The sequence below is a fragment of the Clavelina lepadiformis genome, chromosome 6, assembly GCF_947623445.1.
Source record: "Clavelina lepadiformis chromosome 6, kaClaLepa1.1, whole genome shotgun sequence".
In the NCBI taxonomy this organism is placed as follows: Eukaryota; Metazoa; Chordata; class Ascidiacea; order Aplousobranchia; family Clavelinidae; genus Clavelina; species Clavelina lepadiformis.
Genome location: NC_135245.1, coordinates 8,509,107 through 8,528,311, shown reverse-complemented (window position 1 = coordinate 8,528,311; position 19,205 = coordinate 8,509,107). Strand labels below are relative to the sequence as shown.

Genomic DNA, 19,205 nt, shown 5'->3' with positions numbered 1-19,205 from the left:
CTCGAGCGCGCGTTGTTATTTGGCAATATTAAGAGGCCGACCGATTTTGTAAAAAGGGCTAACTTCCTTGATTGTTTTATTATGAAGTGAAATTACTAGAAACACAATTACTCTGTGATAATATTATGAATTAATGTAATATAAGATTGTGTACGACATAGAATTCTCGTCTATCGAATCAGCGAAGCATAACACTGCGTGACGTAATCGATTGCTTCGTGCTTACTGTGTGTGCTTTAAGAGTTATCAGTCTCTTCTTGCTATTACGTTCAACGCCGCAACATGTCTTTATGCTGTTGCTGTCACAATGTTTTATCTTGATTTATTCGTTCAAAGAAGCTTCAATATAATCAGAATATAAAGTTGTCGAAAGTTAAAATAAAATTAACATCTCTTTGGTTGAGCAGGCGTCAAACACTAAAAAATGTCATAAAATCCTTGTTTATGTTATTATATAATAAATTTACTAAAAGACTGATTAATCGAAAAATCCTGCATGGGGCTTCGAAATGAGGCGCAAAATTGACACTAGAATGGTTGACCTAAAAATATAAATTTAGCTACTTACAAATCAATTAGTATTAGCTTAACTACTCTGCACGCGACCTTGGGCATTGAAGCACGCCAATTGCTAGAGAAATTCCCAGGCGAAAAAAAAACAACACCAACCATGCTGCCTTCTGATTGGTCTAACCGGTTTTTTAAAGTCATGCGTAGAACCAACGGGAGACCACCTCCTCGTTTGTTACTTTTTTATGAGAAGAGAAGGTTTTGTTTCTCCCGCGTCACGCATGGTTGCGTACACTTACTTGCTCACATTTCGCCAGTCATGACGAAAAGTTTTACATATTCGCATGGTTCGTTCATCGATTACTAAGAAGTGAGGTTGCTGTTTACGTTTTTTGACAATTCAGTGTAGCCTGTCAGTTGCCAACATGTCGTCTGCACCAGCACTTACTGCGGAACATTTAGCTGAAATCGTTGTCAACGATGAAAAGTGCAGAACCAAGCCTGTGGCGTGGCATTTTTATATTGCAGTCTCAATCTGCAAGCATACCTGTAGACATTTAGGCCTAGTTTTACAAATTTTGAAGTTCAAAGTTAACCAAATTCAGCTAGGCAAGCTAGGCGGTACTGATATATACGCTTACAAACATCACCTTCTCCTAATCATAGTTCTTTCTCCATAAGACCAGTACGGCTACACTAAGTCCAAAGGGTCAAATAAAGTCAAACCGGGAAAGGCCAACACTAAAGCATGATGAGGGCGAAATATAAACGGTACTTCCCCTAACAGTTTCCTACGATGTTCTTTATATCGTTGGTAAGGCATCCAACAAAATAATAGAGAGATCTTAGTTTTAAGTGTTTTATGGCCTCTTAATTCACTATAACACCTTTATATGGGCTAGGCATAGCATTAGTATTGACAAACGGACACTTTAAGGAAAATAAGGGTTCTGAAATAACCACGCTCACTAGCAAAGTGGATTACTGAATTTCAATTTGTTCTTTTATAGTTTTTAATAATTTGTATTAAACAGGGCTTCAAACTTAAACTCGAAAGAACAATTGTTTGATCACGTGACAAGTGTTATCGTAATCCATGCTACAAATCTTATAGTAGTCTATGCTTCCAAGCAACCATTACGATAGTGTTCAATACTAAAGTAGTCAACTGTTACTATAGCAATGCTCAAAGCTCCCTGTAAAAGTACTGAAGCAACCAGAAAGGTTCATAGAAAGAAGTCTTGTTACATTTCAGTAGGCACAAAATTATATAATTCATCGTGTGCAATAATGTAAAAGGATTTATCAATTTTCTTTAATTAATCATGTAAACGAAGATTGAGTTCAAACGACTCCATAATGAGTAGACATTAAACATCATACTAATGCAGATGCACCAGATCCGTTACATGTAATACTCGCATTTGTAAAGGCATCCGTCCTCGTAAAACTATAATCTGATTGCAACCTATAGCTGTAATAAAAATTGTTTATCACAGTGTAGATTTTTCTTTGATGAAACAGGCGTTTGTCAAAACATAAGACGCAGGGGACTACGGTGTTTTGCACACAATACGTGAAGCAATTACATTTAGGCATAAAAATGTAAATAACTTTCGAATCAAACATTTATGAGGACCGATAGATGTTTCGCGTACCGTAAAATCATCTACCTTTTTGCATAAAGTTAAGGATACACAACGAACAATTGAACATACATACTTCGTACAAAATGATAACAAGTCAGTCAAAATGATGCATAGAGTAGCAAAAAAAACTTCACTCCAAGACTACAACTCAGACTGCAAGAGGCGAACAAGCTCTTTGCGATCATCAGTGCTCATGTTTTGCGTTAGCTGAACCATAGAATGCATCACTAAATCGGGACTAGCTTGTGAGAGGACACGTATCTGCAACAAATACAATTAATGCGTATTTAGTAAAAATTCATAGGCTATAAATTCTCAAATCAAAATCCAACGCCAAGTGGCGGCTACCTCACAAGGGATAAAACGTTACAATGCGCTAACCTGCTGTGATACAGCGTCTCTATGTAGAATTTTAATATTTTCTTCAATAATGGAGGTGAAGTCATTTCCACCTTCCTTCAAATTTTGTTGCAATGACAACCATTCTACAACCGCCTTATCATTATCCCATAAATGACCCTGTGTTTGTCAATATTGTTATTTTTAAAACGCCAGAAAAAATAACTTACAAGAGAGTGAAAACATAAGCAGGTACTATAATTCATACTTTGACCGTTCCCTGATCTTCAACAAACCAACGTCTCAACATAACGTCGACCTGTGCGTTAGTCAGGTCACGATTTATGCTGTGGCAACGTTTCTTGATATCATCCTGCATTAACAGACGACGCAATCTCCAGTAAAGCGACCTACGAGATGATTTCCACTCCAAGATACCCTAAATGAATGAACCCTATTTTGAGCATAAACACACCCATGTCAACAGTCATACGTAACTGTGCACTGCAAACAGATCCACAATAAAACAGCAAAATTTACATTCGCATAATTGCAAAAGATTGAGATTAAAAACACTTTACTTGAATCTCACCGATATGCAGCCTTTTGCTTTCATACCCCCCGGAGTATCATGTAGATCAGCAAACTGAACAGCAACTTGGTGATAAATCGGCTCCAAAAATTCTTCTCGCTCCTGAAATTTGGCTTCGACCTTCTTACGTTCAGCAGGAGTCAATGAGCAATCATCTATAATAGTAAGATGGAGGTAGTCAAAACACATCAGTAAACATACCTTCTAAACTCCATCTATTATAGCGAACCTAGCTGCTGAGATAATGAGTTATATTCAAGGTCACATCTTTTCATGGTCTTCTTAAGATCTTTGCGGCGGAATTTTATTTCAACAGTTGCTTCTGGTTCCAATACACCACCTCGGGACTCTTTATCAGCGTATAATTCCATATGACTGTTTGATAAAATAATTCAAATCTTATGCTAATGCAAAAATAAGTTGGTCTAATACCGAAGAGCGCTAAAACTAGAATTTTGACAATATTTTCAGTGGTTAGGAAACTATCCGCGAAAGCGTGTTGCAAATTTCAGACCACAAATGAACTATGGTACGTAACGATAACAATTACTAACGCAGCATTAATTGTTGGGTCGACAACCACCCAGGCACCACCTCGAAGCTCAGCATAAGGAGGTATGTAAACAAGCACAGCCTGGCGATACTTGCGCAGTGCATCGACGATGTAAGAGCCAAACTTCAACACTTCATCATACATGTCTAAAAAACGTTTTTGTAGTAATGTTGATTAGTTAAAATCAATGTTTCCGCTACCAAAGGCTTGAAAAAGTGAGATTAAAGATAATTGAAACACCACTCTTCAGTCCCACCTTTCATTCCTCCTGAAAATCCTCGCCAATTTGCAAACATAATCAATGGTAAGCCTTCCCTGTCAAAATCTTGAATGGCTTGAGCAGTTTTGAAAGCAGAGTCAGGATACCAAACCTGCCAAGAGTTCCAGAAAGAAATCAGATGCAACCTCGACCATATTAGTAACATAATGGCTCACCTGACCAGCTCTGTTTACGACTTTTTCTTCGCTGTCTAAATCTGCAGGGTCAGCTGGGATATCTACTGCAACTGATCTTGTTTCAACAGCAACAACACCAACAGGAATCCCTCCCAAACGAGCCCTGCCAACTATCACTGTGTTAGCCCAGCCATCAAGTATCTCATCAAAGGAATCCAAGTCAAAAAATCCACTTCGCCATTCGTCAGTTTCTGCAATTTTATAATAAATAAATAAATGTACGGGATGATAGAAATAATTTCATGCAATCTCAGTAAGACCACATCAATCTGACATCTCTATCTGATAAAAAATAATGAAAACTGTGGCCTCTGGTTTATGTAAACCTGGATCAAATGCTCCTTTAAGCAAATTGCGTGGATCAAAACTCGCTCTTGTTGGTTGGTACTGAATATCACGTTCAATCGTATCTCGAGGGTTGAGGAAAATTGGAAGTGGCGAGTGACGAGACGATGGAATGTATGAAAGCCACTTCAAGATGACAAGTATGCCTTCATAATCCCACGCAACCGTCTTGTGTGTGACACCATTGTTGTGCATTATTTGTATTCCCCCCAGTTGGTTGTTGGAGTTGTAAACTTCCCTTCCCAGCACCTGATTATAAAATTATATGATTGTAGTTAAAAAATTTGATGTTGAAAAATTCAATAAAAACTGATCAGTAAATAATGAGGTCGAACGCTTAACTAATTTACCTTATTGAGAGCATTTTGTCCAGTTAAAATTATATAAGCACTGTCAACTTGCACAACTCTCTGACCAAGCCTAACAAGATATGCTCCAATGCCAACTGCTCTACATGTAACCATTGACATGGTGACTATCTGTAAAAATTGAACACGCGCAATTCAAACGACCAACTCCACAGGACAACCAACAACATGATAAAAAGTAAATGGCAGTAAGAACACCACCTCATCATACGCTCTTGATGTTTCACCGGCGATAGTACCACTCCATCGAAGACACTTAGCACCAAGATTATCATCTTTCCCAATGATGTCTGTAACCAGATAGCGGGACTCACCATCTTCTTCAATGTGGTGAGCAACAATTGATCCAGATGCACTTAACTAGATAAACAAAAATAATGTGAGTATCGTCTTGCGAGGGCCAACTCCAAGCAGAATATTGGTAAATGAGTTGCAGTTTTGTACAAGCACTACCTTTTTAAAATCATGAGGTGTGAGATATAAATATTTTATTCCTTTTTGAATATTATTAGGGTCAACCCAAGCAACATGGAACAACTGACGAACTTCTTCCGCCAAACCAATTCTCGCCCCACTGTTTGCAGAGATGTAAAAACGAGGAATTCCCTTTCATAAGAATGGAGATAATTACTATAAAGACTTAAAATAATATTAATAACTAATCAACAAACATCGAGTCTAACTGATAAATAATCAGAAAAAATGGTAAAAAAATGTACGTCTTTTCTTGCAAGTTCTGAAGAACGTTGATATAATAAGTCTTCTTCAGGACCAAATGAGCCAATGTTACATGTGATATCATTAGCTATGCAGATAATCTGACGCCCATCCGGATATTCCGGCATGTGTAACGTCATTCTCCAAGCAACCATACCTATCTGCCAAATACAATAACCATATTCACTACAATGCTTTGTATCTTTATTAGATACAAAATATGAATTAAAATTATTTTCAAGTACGACATACAGCATTTTCGCCAGGTTGTCTATTGATGTGAACGAGATTTCCTTGACTGTCCAAAACCAACTCTTCAGCTGTAACCTAACAAAAAATTTAACAGGGATTTTAAAAACATGATACCTGTATTTAATGCTAGGCAAACAAAACAGGTGCAACTTTGTGTCACAAACAACGTAATTCTTACATACCAAAGTGTCTGGTATAGCAACTCCCCAATCTCCTTTTGTTGCATAGTTTTTCCACACATCACCTAATGCTTGCCGTATCATTTCAGGGAAGTCATAGACATATGTGGTGCCCATGTTCTGTGCTTTGAACCGTTTTGCTTGTAAGAGATCTTTGGTAACATACGGTGTACTGGTCAACATACCATGTAATGGACCTGGACGACTGGAATTGTAAGCTTGGAACATTGTCTGCAAAGAAAATTACCGTTAAATCATTTAAAAAAAATATTCGTTATATTACTGTAGATTAGCACTTAAAAGTAAATATAATCCAATGCAGATAAATACTTGTCCAGTTGCAGGATTCGTAACTTCCCTGTACAAACTAATGTCCAGGTAATAGCCAGACTCTTTTGTAAGAAATATTCTAAATGGATAGGGAACAGAATCTTCTCTTGACCTACAAAGACCATTTCATGACATATTGTTTGCAAAGATACGTAAGAGATAACATACATCTAGCATTCTAACCTTATATTGACTTTTATTTCTGCCTGTAGCACTCTTAACTTCCACAATCGACTTCCATACCGAAGCACCATTGACCGAATAGTTTCCTCAATTTTAATGGGATCAATCATGACATTTCTAAAAGAATTTTATACATTAACAGAAAATAGAATAGAAAACAACAGCTATCTAATTCAAATCGACCTAACAATAATTACTGTTCAATATAATATTAGTCTTACGGAACAAAGTTCATGAAAATGTGATTGCAATCAATTCTAGTATTTCCAGTGGCAGAAAAAGCAACTTCTAATTCATCCATCGCCTCAAGTAACAAGCGTTCAGCTTCATTGTGTAAGAATTCAAATGAGGCCTCCTTCCAAACAAAACAAAATGTTAAATATGGATACTACCCGGAAAGTCATCCTAAGTATATCTTTAAATCTAAATTCACTGCACTTTGTAACACTACAACTCTCTTAATTCTCACCTTTGTAACAAGATCTGAATGTCGTACTATGGCTCTTACGAAGAATCGATGATCCATAACTTCAGCTCCATCTTCTACCTTTGCGGAGCCCAAATATAAATGCAAGCGATGGTTATTTGTTGGTACAGCTTTCAAATGGAAATTTCTCATTCGACTGAGTTCAAGCTGAAAAGCCAGTGCTGGTTCCAGATGCCTATATATTTGATCTTCTTCAAACTGTTAAAAATATAATCAGCAGTAGATCACAACCTTTGGTCAGAAAATATTTAAATATGATAGTAATTCTAGTATTGAATATTCAATCTGTATCAATAACAAGCTCATTTCATTTAAATGACTAAATATATGGGAAGTACACAACAACAGTAATACCAAATTCAAATTATGGGCATTTGACTGGGCAGGGGATATTTTGATATCGTTACCACTTACGTTATCTCGTGCCCTGTAGGTGAAATATTTAGGAACTTCCTTTCTCTTGTGGACAAGAAAAGTTATGCGACGTAGCCCATTGTCAATAAATGCTGCCTATGAACAGATACAAAAAAACAAAGCTTTAAGACGTCAAGTAACAAAGTGTACCTGACGTGAAAACCGTTTTTTCTGTTATTAGAAAAGTAGAGCAAATATTGAAACAAATAAGATCTACTTTGCTATAAGTGGTTTTTCATCTGTGGCTTCATTGCCATTAAAAACGGAGCTTGTACGACTAGCCTGAATTTTCAGTGTGGCAAAAAACATGTTGTATTATTTGGCTCAACATCATGGAATTACTAATTAATTAATGAATGAATGAGACAGAGAAAACTTTTGTAAAAAGCATTTATACTTTATCAAAACTATGCTGCAATATCAGTAATCCATAACATGCAGTTGAAGCAAGACACATAACAACGTTTGATAGCACAACATAATATTACAGTTTGTTAGACATGCATCTTAAATTTTTTTAAACAATTTTCTTTGTCATTATGAAGTCTGTTAATCGCGTAACATAGTGTCATATGTTAAAACATAATTGTTGATACACTACCACATTATGCAACATGTGCAACTTAAACCTTGACTAATAATTTTAAAAAATTTGTGCAGTTTAGGTCTGTAAGTAGTAAATACCAATTGATATCCACTAGCTTAACATGTGGGTGATTAAATTTTGCAATTAACATTCGAAATATATAAAATAAATACATCTTTCTATATAAATTGTACTTTACTGCCACTATTTCTACAATGCCGTCAGGCAACAAATAGACTTCCCAAACATTCACATGATATGTTGAGTCTAAACATCTTTGGGATGAATTACTGAGAAGCATTTCTGAACAAATAGCAAGTGATCTACAACTAAATTACTATGTATGAGGCCAAAGATAGAATTACTATCTTTCTAGTACTTGCTTTTGTGCAAATTATGGCACACAAAAATACTGCAGGTGAAAAGTTTGTTATAGAGGCCTTCTGAGTTACAAGAACAATATTTAATATGAAAATGTATCTAACATATGCTAATTTCAAAATAGTAGCTTTAATAAAGAAACATTAATTGCCTTGTTCTCTTGGACAAAATTAAAAAACTGTTCATTGAGTGTATCATCACCAACTCCACGATCAGTTGCAATGGCAACATTTAAGATATGTATGGGTTCATCAGTAACACTACATAAGGATGTTGCATCTTCATCCTTGCTACCAAAAGGTCCAGTGCCTAAAAACATTTTTAGTACAAAGAAACTTTACGAAAAGTGTGTAAAGCTAAAAAATGGATGTGAATGAATTTGATGTACCCAACATACCACGGTTTGAAGCAGATGGAGGAGTATCAAAAAAAATTGGGGAATCTGGAGGACTGATGTTGTGGAAACACTGGATTATTGACGAAAAGTGTCTGTATAAAAAGAATTTAGTAGTGTATAAATATACTGTAAATTCCAAATTGCAATGAGAATTTCCATATAGTTTTGTTTAAGGTTTATGTAATTAGTAGAGTAGAACAAATATGCTGGGCTGTTAATTCAAAATATATACCTAATCCCATACTATCTTACTCTTTGAATGAATCAAAGTCACTAAAAGCAGCCATAATGCCCATGCGCTGACAAGGCGGCAGCAGACTGGGGTCCATAACATTGAGTCCTTCACCAACACTTGCAACTTTTGGTAGTGAGGAAGTGCTTGGTATCTGATATTCACGCTGGTGTAACCTACAACAGCATTGTGTTAAACAGAATTCTAGGTTTTTAGAACTTTGTGTAAAGTTTGAAGCAAAAATATGTTTTCAACGCAGCACGAAACCTTGAGATATACGAGTTCTTAATATAGTCTCAGAGGACATATTGAATAATCGAAGGTAATTGCTCAGATGATCTGCACATTCTGCCAAAATTCATATCATAGTCAAAAGCACAATTAAATTCTCATTAAAGCAATAACAAAGACCTTTTTTCAAATTGGATACCTTTACCACCGATGGTGATGATTTCATTATGAAAATTTACTATTACTACTAGTTAGAAAATGTTAATCAATCCTTGATTTGAATCCGGAAGAGGAGAAAATTATGTTACCTGTTCGGGTGAGACGTTGGAAGCATAAACTGGAATTCCAAAACACATGTGTTATCACCAATTTCATGATGCTGTACACTGTTGAGTTCGTACGCAATATAGGAGCGACGAACATAAACCTTTATAGACCAAAAATAAGAATGTCATTGTGAGAATGATAAAGATAACGATAGTGGAGACTTAAATGAAGAGATCTAATTAATTAATCCGAGCGATCCAAATTTGATCAAGTTGGTGACATTTAAGCATAACAGATGCATATTTTTTAAATCAAAGTTTTAGCCTTGACATTCTCTTGACACTACTGTATGTACTACACAGTGATTCCAAACTGCTATTCTGTGGCACACAATTGTGATAAAGGAAATATCAGGTATGCTGTGGAATATTATCGAATTTAACCTGAATGGTACTCTAACTAAGAAAGCGGTGTGAGTGACAAGTGGAATAGGCATTTTATAATACTGAATTCTTAAGAACCAAATCTGTTGGGTTCTTAAAACTGACTTAGGCCATATATATATGTTATATAATGAGGATAATTGGTGAGGATAATTACCCAAAAATTGGTGTGCAATTTAGAAGACCCAGAATTTTTTACTAAATCAATGCGCCGTGAACCAAAAAAGGTTGGAAACTGCAGTACTGTAACACTAATTATACATTAACATTCTAACACCATACATCTGTCAACAATCATGTCAGTGACATGTCAAATACTTTCCCCCTTTTCAAGTGAGAAGTAACAAGGTAATGAATAACGTTTCAAAAAAAAAACAAACAAAAGTAGCTCACTGAAAGATGACTTGTTTGAAAAGTAGTGTGGTCAATATAGGAAATTCAGGAGTTTTGATGTACACATGACTAAAACGTAACGTGCAATAAATATTAACAAACATTTCATTTCTACCGAGCAAATGTATCAATTAGGATTTAACGGTTCCCAAATAAATTTCCAAGGAAACCAATGAATTTTTTTAGACATAGTCCCCAAAAATAAGAAGAAATATGAGAGCCTTCTAGAAATCGCTATTAATATGGTTGCCAGTAGACACAGAGTTTTATGGACTCAAATTTTATGTGTGGCTTCGGCAATCACTCGTCGTAAGGCAAATTCCGCAAATTGTTTAATTGGTTCTTGTTTCCAAGTGTTTTGTTTCGATTAAGTTACTTTAGTTTAGTTTAGGTTGTAGGTGTTCGTTAATTCGGCAAGCCGATTTTCTTTTAACTTAGTTTTACAATATTATCTTTTTTTACAGTGCTTATTTATTTACTTATAATTTATAACTTTTTACCACACTATTTTCTGCATTGTAGGAAGTAGAGTTTTAAGTTTATTAAAACGTAGAATAGCCTGTTGGTTAAATTCCCTCCAAGGTTTTGACACTGAGTTAAGACAAGAGTGGATTAAATGAAATACTTTAGAAATAATGTTCAAGCCCTGAGGCCAAAAAACACTTTGAGATCAAACCTACCTCAAAAGCAGCCATTCGAACAACTGGATTACTGTGGTAGAAAAAATCAGGCAAAACATCAAAAATAGTTGTTTCTGAAAGGATAAGCTTTTTGAGGTTTTCTGGGCAAAACTCTGTCCCATAAGAGCCAATGGAAGAAAGGAAGATTGACTCAACCTATATGACCAAAATACAATATAGTTTGATTAATGCAGTAAAATTAAAGTAACCACAACGCTAAGCATAGACCCTGCACTTGTCACTCTAAAAAATGTGAATTATCAAAATGCAATCATTTTAGAGCAGAACTAGTATCCAAATAAAAATATGTAATTTACTTGATTGTGACGTAGCTCATACGGTGGTTGATGAGCTGATATCAAGACCTGTCGAGCTCGCAATGCAACCTTTGCATTTTCTTGCTTGCTAAGCAAAGCAAGTTGCTCTAGTTGAGATGATATATCTTCAGAAAGAGACTGGTCTCCCCCAGCCACACAGTTCTGGTTATACAAAATCATATTTTGTACTAAGATCAAGCACTACTGCATTAATTAAAACGAAAAACTTACAATTAGTTGTACAACCAGGGCATTCTTTTTTGCAACGCTTGCATGTGATAAAACATCTTCCACAATTGACTTGATATTGCCCTTGTCTTTATCGCGAATAGCGATAACACTTTTGTCGAAAGAACCATGCTGAAATTGGGATTCAACACGGTGGTATTCTTTTATCAACCCAAGAATAACGTCTTTCAAATGGCCTCTAATTCCATTGCGATACCTAATAAAAATGTGTTTCGGTATATCAAATCCCGCTTTCCTATGAGCACTTTTTTGCTATTTCTGTTCAACTTCATTATGAATTATTATTTCTGTATGTCCTCTTTATGAATAATACTTTTTAGGGGTTTGTCAATAATTTCTGCCACATGGTAGATTGATTATTCAACTATATCTATAAACAAGTTCATAAAAATATGTCATAATAGCCCAGAAATGCAATTTTTTAGATTCAGTCAGAACTTGAATTTCATGTTTAACAAGATTGGGTACATTTTGGTGACAAATTCCATGTTGTAAAAGTTCCTATTTATTATTCCAAAAACCTCATTTATGTGACTCTATATGCTCAAGTTTATGTGGCCCGAATAAGCATCAAAATTTAAGGTTAGCTCTTATCCTGTTCATTGGTATGACCCACACATACTTGACAACATCATGACCCATAGACATAATTGCAGATGGGCCATTTGCATAAAAATGTTGCACGCCTTGTAATTAATGGGGTTCCAATGTATATAAAAGCACGTACTTGTGAACAACTTGCAAAATAGGTTGTGTGTTGACAAAGAAAACATCTTGGTCGTTTTTGTTGGTTATATTAGCAGCATATGAGTCAACAATTCGCCTAATTTTAGAACCAGGAAATTGTGACATCATTGATGTTATGTTAGATGCGTACAAGGACAATTCACGTCGAATGCATTGTTCTACAGCATTAGGCAACCTCCCAGAGAGGTTCGTCATTACCTCCTAGGAAAAAAAAACAACGTTTTACCAAGATGTGACCACAATTTAAAGAAGTTAATGTATTTGATATACAACCCATTACTGTGTGGAGCTTTCGTTTTGGTCAGGCTCACCTGCAGTTCAAGCAATGGCAATGAAGGATCTTTCAGTGCAGCCATAAGCATATTTACAGCTTCTTTCATTTTATCAATAAAGACTTCATCAGGATGGCAAAGTCCCTCAGTTATGTATGAGAGCCGCTTATGAGCTACTTCAAATATCTGAGGTTTGGCATGTTAAGATGATATTAATCACTGATTTGCACGAAAACAGGCAAGGCAAAAATGAATCACTTTGTTCACAAAATGCTAAACATAGGTAAGTATGACACACCTTGTGAGATTTTTCTGAGCTTAGGGGGTTAGCACTTTTTTTAAAATCATCCAAGTTTCCCTTAAATAGTTCAGCCTGTTGTATACAGCTAGGATCATCTGGTTCTAACCTATGAATGTAATAAACATAATTATGCATTGCAACAAACAAGTAGCATATACTGCAAAAGTGAGAGGTATTGGAAAAAGTCCAAAAAACAAGACCGCCTTAAAAAGTATAGTTGTTGGTAAGTATGCTGGAGAAAGAATTTTTACTAATATATACTAGACTTTTTATTGGTTGAGACCATAGTTATAAAGCAATACAGTAACTCCTCAACTTACAAACGAGTTACGTTCCGAATATTCGTTCGTATGTTAAAGTTGGTACTGTACTGTTAATTGGTTTACAGTGCTATATATGTGTACCAAACATTCGTGCATCACATACGTAACATGTTACTTCAGCGATAGTGGAACGATTCATGTTGTAAGAGCTGGCTTCATTCACATTTTTTCACCACTATTAGGCTTTTTTCAGTTTTATTTTTATCGAGATGGCTTGTCATTTTCTAGCACTATCACCCGTATCATTAGCTTAATGCTTTTTACTATACATCATTTGTGCACAGCAGAATAAGCTAGAAGAAGCGAGTCTAATTAAGAGACAACTCTCAACCAACGTTCCGAAATTCTAGCCTAAATACATGTGATAATGTTTGACACTTTGATCGTAGCTCTTGCTCGATCGGTTACCAAAATATCACCAAATTGCAAAAAAGCACCCTCACCGTAACTTCAACAGGGGTTTGCAACCTCAAAATGGCGTCATAAATCAAAAAAAGTTTAGATTCTTTCATTGTGCACAAAATACCGCATAGGGAGACCCCAGTCATTTTTAAATCCAAAAATGGTGAAAAAATGAAACATCCTAATTTATATATATATCATTGAAAATACTTTCTTCGGTACACTTACTGACATACATTATTTGACTTAGGATCAACTTGTTTTTGGACTTTCCTCTCTGGTTAGAATTGATCAAATATACTAAGCTGACGTTAGTGCCGGATTAACCGAACAAAGTCCAACATTTTTCACCAAGTAAATCTGGCCTTGGATGAGCTAACCAAAATGAAAAAATAATGACAGAAAATACCGAGCAACGTTTGAACCAGATTCCAGTACAGCTCCAGCACGCTTGACATAATGAATGCTTCCACTTTTTGGTGCCGTGAGTGTCATCACCATTTTCATTACTTCAATTTCAGCATATGTTTGTCCTATAAAAATTTCTTGCAATAAACATTGCCACAAGAAGTGCCAATAAAAATATCATAAACACTGCCAAAATTGTGCATCAAGTGTTCTGTTATAGGTTATTATTTCAGCCCTTATACTAATTACCGAGTTAAATTTCAACATACACTTAAGGTCTAGGGAAACACACTTTACAAAATAAGAGATCCTTACAAAAACACTCAAATATAAAATTAACTGTTACTTAAGTCTGTATTTTACCAGCAAGAACATGCGCTCCATCTTCAACAACAAAATTAATTAACTTCCCAGCCGAGGGAGACCTTAAAACTGAAGGATCATTCTCCTTTCCAAACACACAGGTCTGGTTGTTTATAGTAATTCGGTACCTTAACATTAGAAAATATGAATTAGAAATAAGAGCATTATCTATGTTTCAAAGTAACTAATAAAATGTACGTATTTTAACAAAATAATCTCATTGGTTGTCTAGTTTCAGTTGTGAGCCCGTCTGCCAATAAATTTAAAAACGTAACAACTTATCTTTTAAAATTTAGAGAAAAATGAAAATCCTATAAGCCTGTATTTGGGTAGCCCTTGGGCAGTAACTAGTAGCGTCAGCTGACAAACTTGCAATGACGCAAGAAAAAAATGATAATTAGACAGAAAAATTGCAATAACTTGTGCTACTATTACAAAACTCATGTTTGAGCATTAGTTTTACCGCATTCAATTACCTGCTTAAAAAATCACAATGTGCAATTGACATTTTTCGGTACAAACGTTACAAAGCAAGCACATGTGAAGGGGTAGGGCATTGGGTTATTGTACAAACCTCACAACCCTAACTTTTTTGAGCCATAAGCCTTTTTACATCTCTTACTTTTATTACTCGGATTAACGTAATAAGCGGGTATACGGTGTTTAAAAATCGTGGTATACGAACTATATGTGGACTGTGACATGCTTGTTATTTGTCCAGCACTGAACCATGTACCAAACCACTTCTGAACAATAAACAAGCCCAATTCATCCCATTAGGAGCTACTAATTTATTAAGAACATAAAGCAAAAGGACAACAATATAAGCTACTTCCAATGCAATCAATCTGTGTGATCGAGATAGGTTGCGATTTTATTTCCAAAGGTGAAATTGGGTTGTGAGCTATAAAAGTTTGGAAACCACTGGTTTAGCTGAAACTGACAATTGAGTAACCAGCAAAACATTTGACAATTGGAAGTATTGAACAATACTGTATATGTCTTTGTTTCAAAGACAATGCAATTAGTATCAGATCTTGATGTTTGAAAGGAAACAAAGCATGACTGCAATAAAAATCTATTTTTATAATCGAATAGACCAAGTTAGATATCATATTCTCACAAAACCTGTCAATCTCCTCCTTTAAGTAGGTTGTTCTACTGATTCCATCCAATGAAAGCAGTAGGCCTCCGTCACTCAACCTGTTGGTGTAAAAAACATGAGTATAGCCTGTAAAAAACATGATTATAGCAAAAAGAAAAGAAAAGTTTCTTTTCCGCAGAACAACAAATAAACTTTACCTATATACATCAACTTCCATGTTCCAGTCATTACACTGTATGTAGTATTCACAATCAGACGTTTTTGTAGCTTTCAATACATATTTTACTCCACAGCAGATTAGTTCAACGGTTTCAGAAGTCTTCAGGCTAGTTGGTGTTAGCACTTGACCTCTGCAATAACCCAAAACACACAAATTGTTTAATACAGCCACATCCATCAATAGTTATAGTCAAACTAGGTACTTGACTAATAACAAAATTTGATGACATGCACCGTAAAACAACAATGTTAGCCATTACCTTTCCAGTGAGTTTACATAGAAATCAAATCGAGCACAATATTTCGAATCTGCAATATGCAGTGCTGCACAAACTAATCCAACAGTTGTACATGGTTGTTCCGACTGAAAAATTAAAATATATATATTTCAATAGAGATAACATCTAACTAACAATGCAAAATGATACCAACGCTACAACATTAGTATACATATTTCATATTTATTATTTCGTGGTCATATTTCAATTATATCTGTTTACATAGTCCAAAAAGGATGATGAACAAAACTATAAATTCTTATTCAACAAAATTATCCCAAGAAATTAATTTTTTAATCCAGTGGTCCTCAGACGTTTTTTCATGTTCCTCCCTTTCTAAGCTCAAACGTTTTCAAATGCTATTCCCAAAATAAATTTTCCATAACACCTAACATTAAATACATTGATATCATAATGAAAATAACGTTCTCAGGTGCACATTTAATGAATATGTGCCCAAAACCTAAAGAAAAATTTCATGTCTTTACCAAACCAATATAATATAAACACATACAGTGTACGCGTATACAGTATAGTATTATTAAGAATGTAATAGCAGCTGAGTAAGTGCTTTAACTGGTAAATAACATTTATTATATGGTAATATGATATAGGCCAGAAGCAATAAATCTGAAAATTTCCCAATCTGCTAAATTCCTCCCATTTGCTCTCTTGGCGAAATATCCTCCCCAAAAAATTTAAATTCCACCCTTGGTGAGCCAAGTGGCTTCCGTTGAGCATCAGCTTTTAATCTAAGTTACCAACTAACAATAAAAATGTAAAAAAATAATACTTCAACAAATAATTTAATTTTAAAACTTACATTACGTATAGGCATTCCAGCTGTTTGGTGTTTTAAGACATTTTTTTTCTTTATAGTAAGGGCAAGTGTTACGACAAGTTAAACTTGTAGCCAGTGAATCTTGTTGGCAGTAAGTAAACCGGACAAAGGATTACTTAGTGATTAAGCAAATATGTATCGCCAAAATGTGTTTGGTGGTTTTGGTTTTGCACGCAAATTTGGTGCCAATTATGACAAAGTTGGCATGATTATGACAAAAAAGTGAAATCGATTCCAACCACTTACGATGGCTTTCGAAAAAAAGTGTAAGATGTAGCTAAAGCATCAACTCCTTTTTGAACGTGACCTAAACCTCAAACAGTGTATTGAATCAATCATTAACCTTTTAACAAAACACAGTAAAAACAAAAAACAAGATATAATCTGGTACTCTGAAGATAATTTTTATTTTTGATTCTTCAACAAGCACTTTCGCAAACATAAGTTTGTTTCATCAGGCGTACTAAGAAAACTTAATGAACAATAAACTTAATAACTGTATTCCAAAATATTACCGTAATTAACTAATGCTGACTTGTGAAAAAGTTAGAAAATCAAGTTATAATTTACCATGTGGCGGTTAATGCTCTCAGGATGAAATGTGTATGATGCAATAAGTCAATCTATTATTGAATAATAGACATTTTATTCTATGAAGAAAGATGAAATGTTGAAAATATACAATTTGATCTATTTTTGACCTCTGAGACCCAGGTTTGCATCGCCTCAGCGCGACGCATACTTTGAGAACCTTAGAGGTAAAGCATTTGGATTGAAGAAAGCCTTACATTTACGTGATTAGGCAAATGGCAAATATAGGTACTGCAATAGAATAGAGTAAACAGCCATGACTCAGTTCCAGACTCAAGCTCAGTGAGCTTAAGCCTACCATTTACCTTTACCAGCAAAAGTACACTAGCGTACTGTATGTTAAGCTGCTTAAGCTTAATTAACACAAGATATTCCTGTTATGCATGTCAATATACTTTTAAACTATATCTATTTCTTGTCACCACTTATTCCATTGAAACACTACCGTCACATTAATGGACTTTACCCTGAAACGCCATGATTGCCGGTACATTTGTCATAATTTTCAGGAAAATTGATTAATCATTAAACATTACTGAAACTCTTTGGCAGATATTTTTGATTTAAGGTTTAACTTGTTTCAGCATTTTCCCCTCAATTTAAATAAATTCAGAAGAACACAAACAATATTAGCAGGTTTGCAAACACTTCCCAGAAATAGAAATTGTAGCATCATCGGAAAATGGCTTGGACCACAAACAGATTGTGTAAAAAATCAATTCCACTAAAAACAGCCCAGCTTATGAAAATTCAACCGAATTATTTGAAAAAGACATTAATGTCCAAGCAAACATAAGTGTCTCATTAGCCAAACAAGACCGAACATGTAATGGCTGCCAGAACAAAACCTAATCTAGAACTTTGCAGCATTCTGCTAAACTTCCAGTAAATATATACGGCGCTTGTGTAATCACGAGCAGAAATTACCTATTGCTATGTCAGCAAATATTGTTCAAGAAACAGCCTGAGAGCAAAAAAATAGTACTGGTACTTAAACAAGAGACAACAAACTACAGTGGGTAATATATATTTTAAGTAAAAACAACTGTATTATTCCAAAATTTGTTCAATGAAGTGGTATTTTGAAAGATTATAACCCATTTAGCAGTTTCTGTCAGAGCATAATGCCGAAATCTGCAGCATTTTGTGGAATTTCTAGGAAATAAGTATCCTGTTTGCATATTGATATGCTGCTTCAGCAAATCTTGTTGAAAAAACAGAGAGGCATCACTGATATTGCGGAAATACTTATTTGCTTAACACAAATTTTCCATGTCAATAACAGGCTAACCATCATTTCACGTCATCACATAGTAACATAATACGATAATTCAAAAACATAAGAGTGTTGTTTAAACTTTTTCTTTTCCTTATGTAGTTTTTTCCATGTATTTATGCCATGGGCAGTGCAGTGTTTTGTGCAGTTTCAGTAAATTATTCTGCAGCACACAAAAATAGGTTTTTTCTTTCATGGTTTAATTTAATGCAACCTGCATAACAAATCTGTCAACCAATATTAGTGAAGTCAGCAGTAGTTAATAAAAAGTTACAACCTTAACTTTTTCAGCAATTAAAGCATCCAACCAGGCAGTATCTATTTGGTTTTGCTGAAATGATGGATCCTCAAGTAAACGGCCAAGATATTCAACTGTAGTTCGAAAATCACCCCTGATTGATAGCTCTTTTAATGCCATCACCATATTTCTGTGAAATTTTAAGCAAAAAACATAACCTCATTTTTGAAAAAGATAAATCATTCTACATTTTAATTTAAATAACTTCAACATTGTTTAAAGGAGACATTT

At 34.9% G+C, this 19,205-nt stretch overlaps 1 protein-coding gene across 2 annotated transcripts in view; it reads right to left on the bottom strand.

Annotated features, from left to right (window-relative positions):
• Positions 1–1,735: 1,735 nt before the first annotated feature.
• The window catches only part of LOC143463535 (acetyl-CoA carboxylase-like), a 28,347-nt gene continuing 10,877 nt past the window's right edge, over positions 1,736–19,205 (bottom strand). For both annotated transcript variants that reach the window (XM_076962051.1, XM_076962050.1), the window contains exons 12-47: positions 18,954–19,104; positions 15,951–16,054; positions 15,669–15,821; positions 15,495–15,569; positions 14,367–14,494; positions 14,005–14,128; positions 12,868–12,976; positions 12,609–12,755; positions 12,278–12,498; positions 11,533–11,746; positions 11,302–11,463; positions 10,985–11,140; positions 9,510–9,628; positions 8,991–9,146; positions 8,739–8,830; positions 8,493–8,650; positions 7,375–7,470; positions 6,943–7,158; positions 6,695–6,828; positions 6,474–6,590; positions 6,291–6,402; positions 5,964–6,191; positions 5,782–5,856; positions 5,532–5,690; positions 5,266–5,418; positions 5,014–5,172; positions 4,795–4,923; positions 4,426–4,693; positions 4,079–4,290; positions 3,900–4,014; positions 3,645–3,789; positions 3,320–3,465; positions 3,091–3,245; positions 2,767–2,937; positions 2,541–2,678; positions 1,736–2,420 (exon numbers count right to left, since the gene is read on the bottom strand). In XM_076962051.1, coding sequence (XP_076818166.1) covers positions 2,301–2,420; positions 2,541–2,678; positions 2,767–2,937; positions 3,091–3,245; positions 3,320–3,465; positions 3,645–3,789; positions 3,900–4,014; positions 4,079–4,290; positions 4,426–4,693; positions 4,795–4,923; positions 5,014–5,172; positions 5,266–5,418; positions 5,532–5,690; positions 5,782–5,856; positions 5,964–6,191; positions 6,291–6,402; positions 6,474–6,590; positions 6,695–6,828; positions 6,943–7,158; positions 7,375–7,470; positions 8,493–8,650; positions 8,739–8,830; positions 8,991–9,146; positions 9,510–9,628; positions 10,985–11,140; positions 11,302–11,463; positions 11,533–11,746; positions 12,278–12,498; positions 12,609–12,755; positions 12,868–12,976; positions 14,005–14,128; positions 14,367–14,494; positions 15,495–15,569; positions 15,669–15,821; positions 15,951–16,054; positions 18,954–19,104 — 5,317 coding nt within the window. In that variant the 3' untranslated portion in view covers positions 1,736–2,300. The remainder of the gene's footprint in view (positions 2,421–2,540; positions 2,679–2,766; positions 2,938–3,090; positions 3,246–3,319; positions 3,466–3,644; positions 3,790–3,899; positions 4,015–4,078; positions 4,291–4,425; positions 4,694–4,794; positions 4,924–5,013; positions 5,173–5,265; positions 5,419–5,531; positions 5,691–5,781; positions 5,857–5,963; positions 6,192–6,290; positions 6,403–6,473; positions 6,591–6,694; positions 6,829–6,942; positions 7,159–7,374; positions 7,471–8,492; positions 8,651–8,738; positions 8,831–8,990; positions 9,147–9,509; positions 9,629–10,984; positions 11,141–11,301; positions 11,464–11,532; positions 11,747–12,277; positions 12,499–12,608; positions 12,756–12,867; positions 12,977–14,004; positions 14,129–14,366; positions 14,495–15,494; positions 15,570–15,668; positions 15,822–15,950; positions 16,055–18,953; positions 19,105–19,205) is intronic.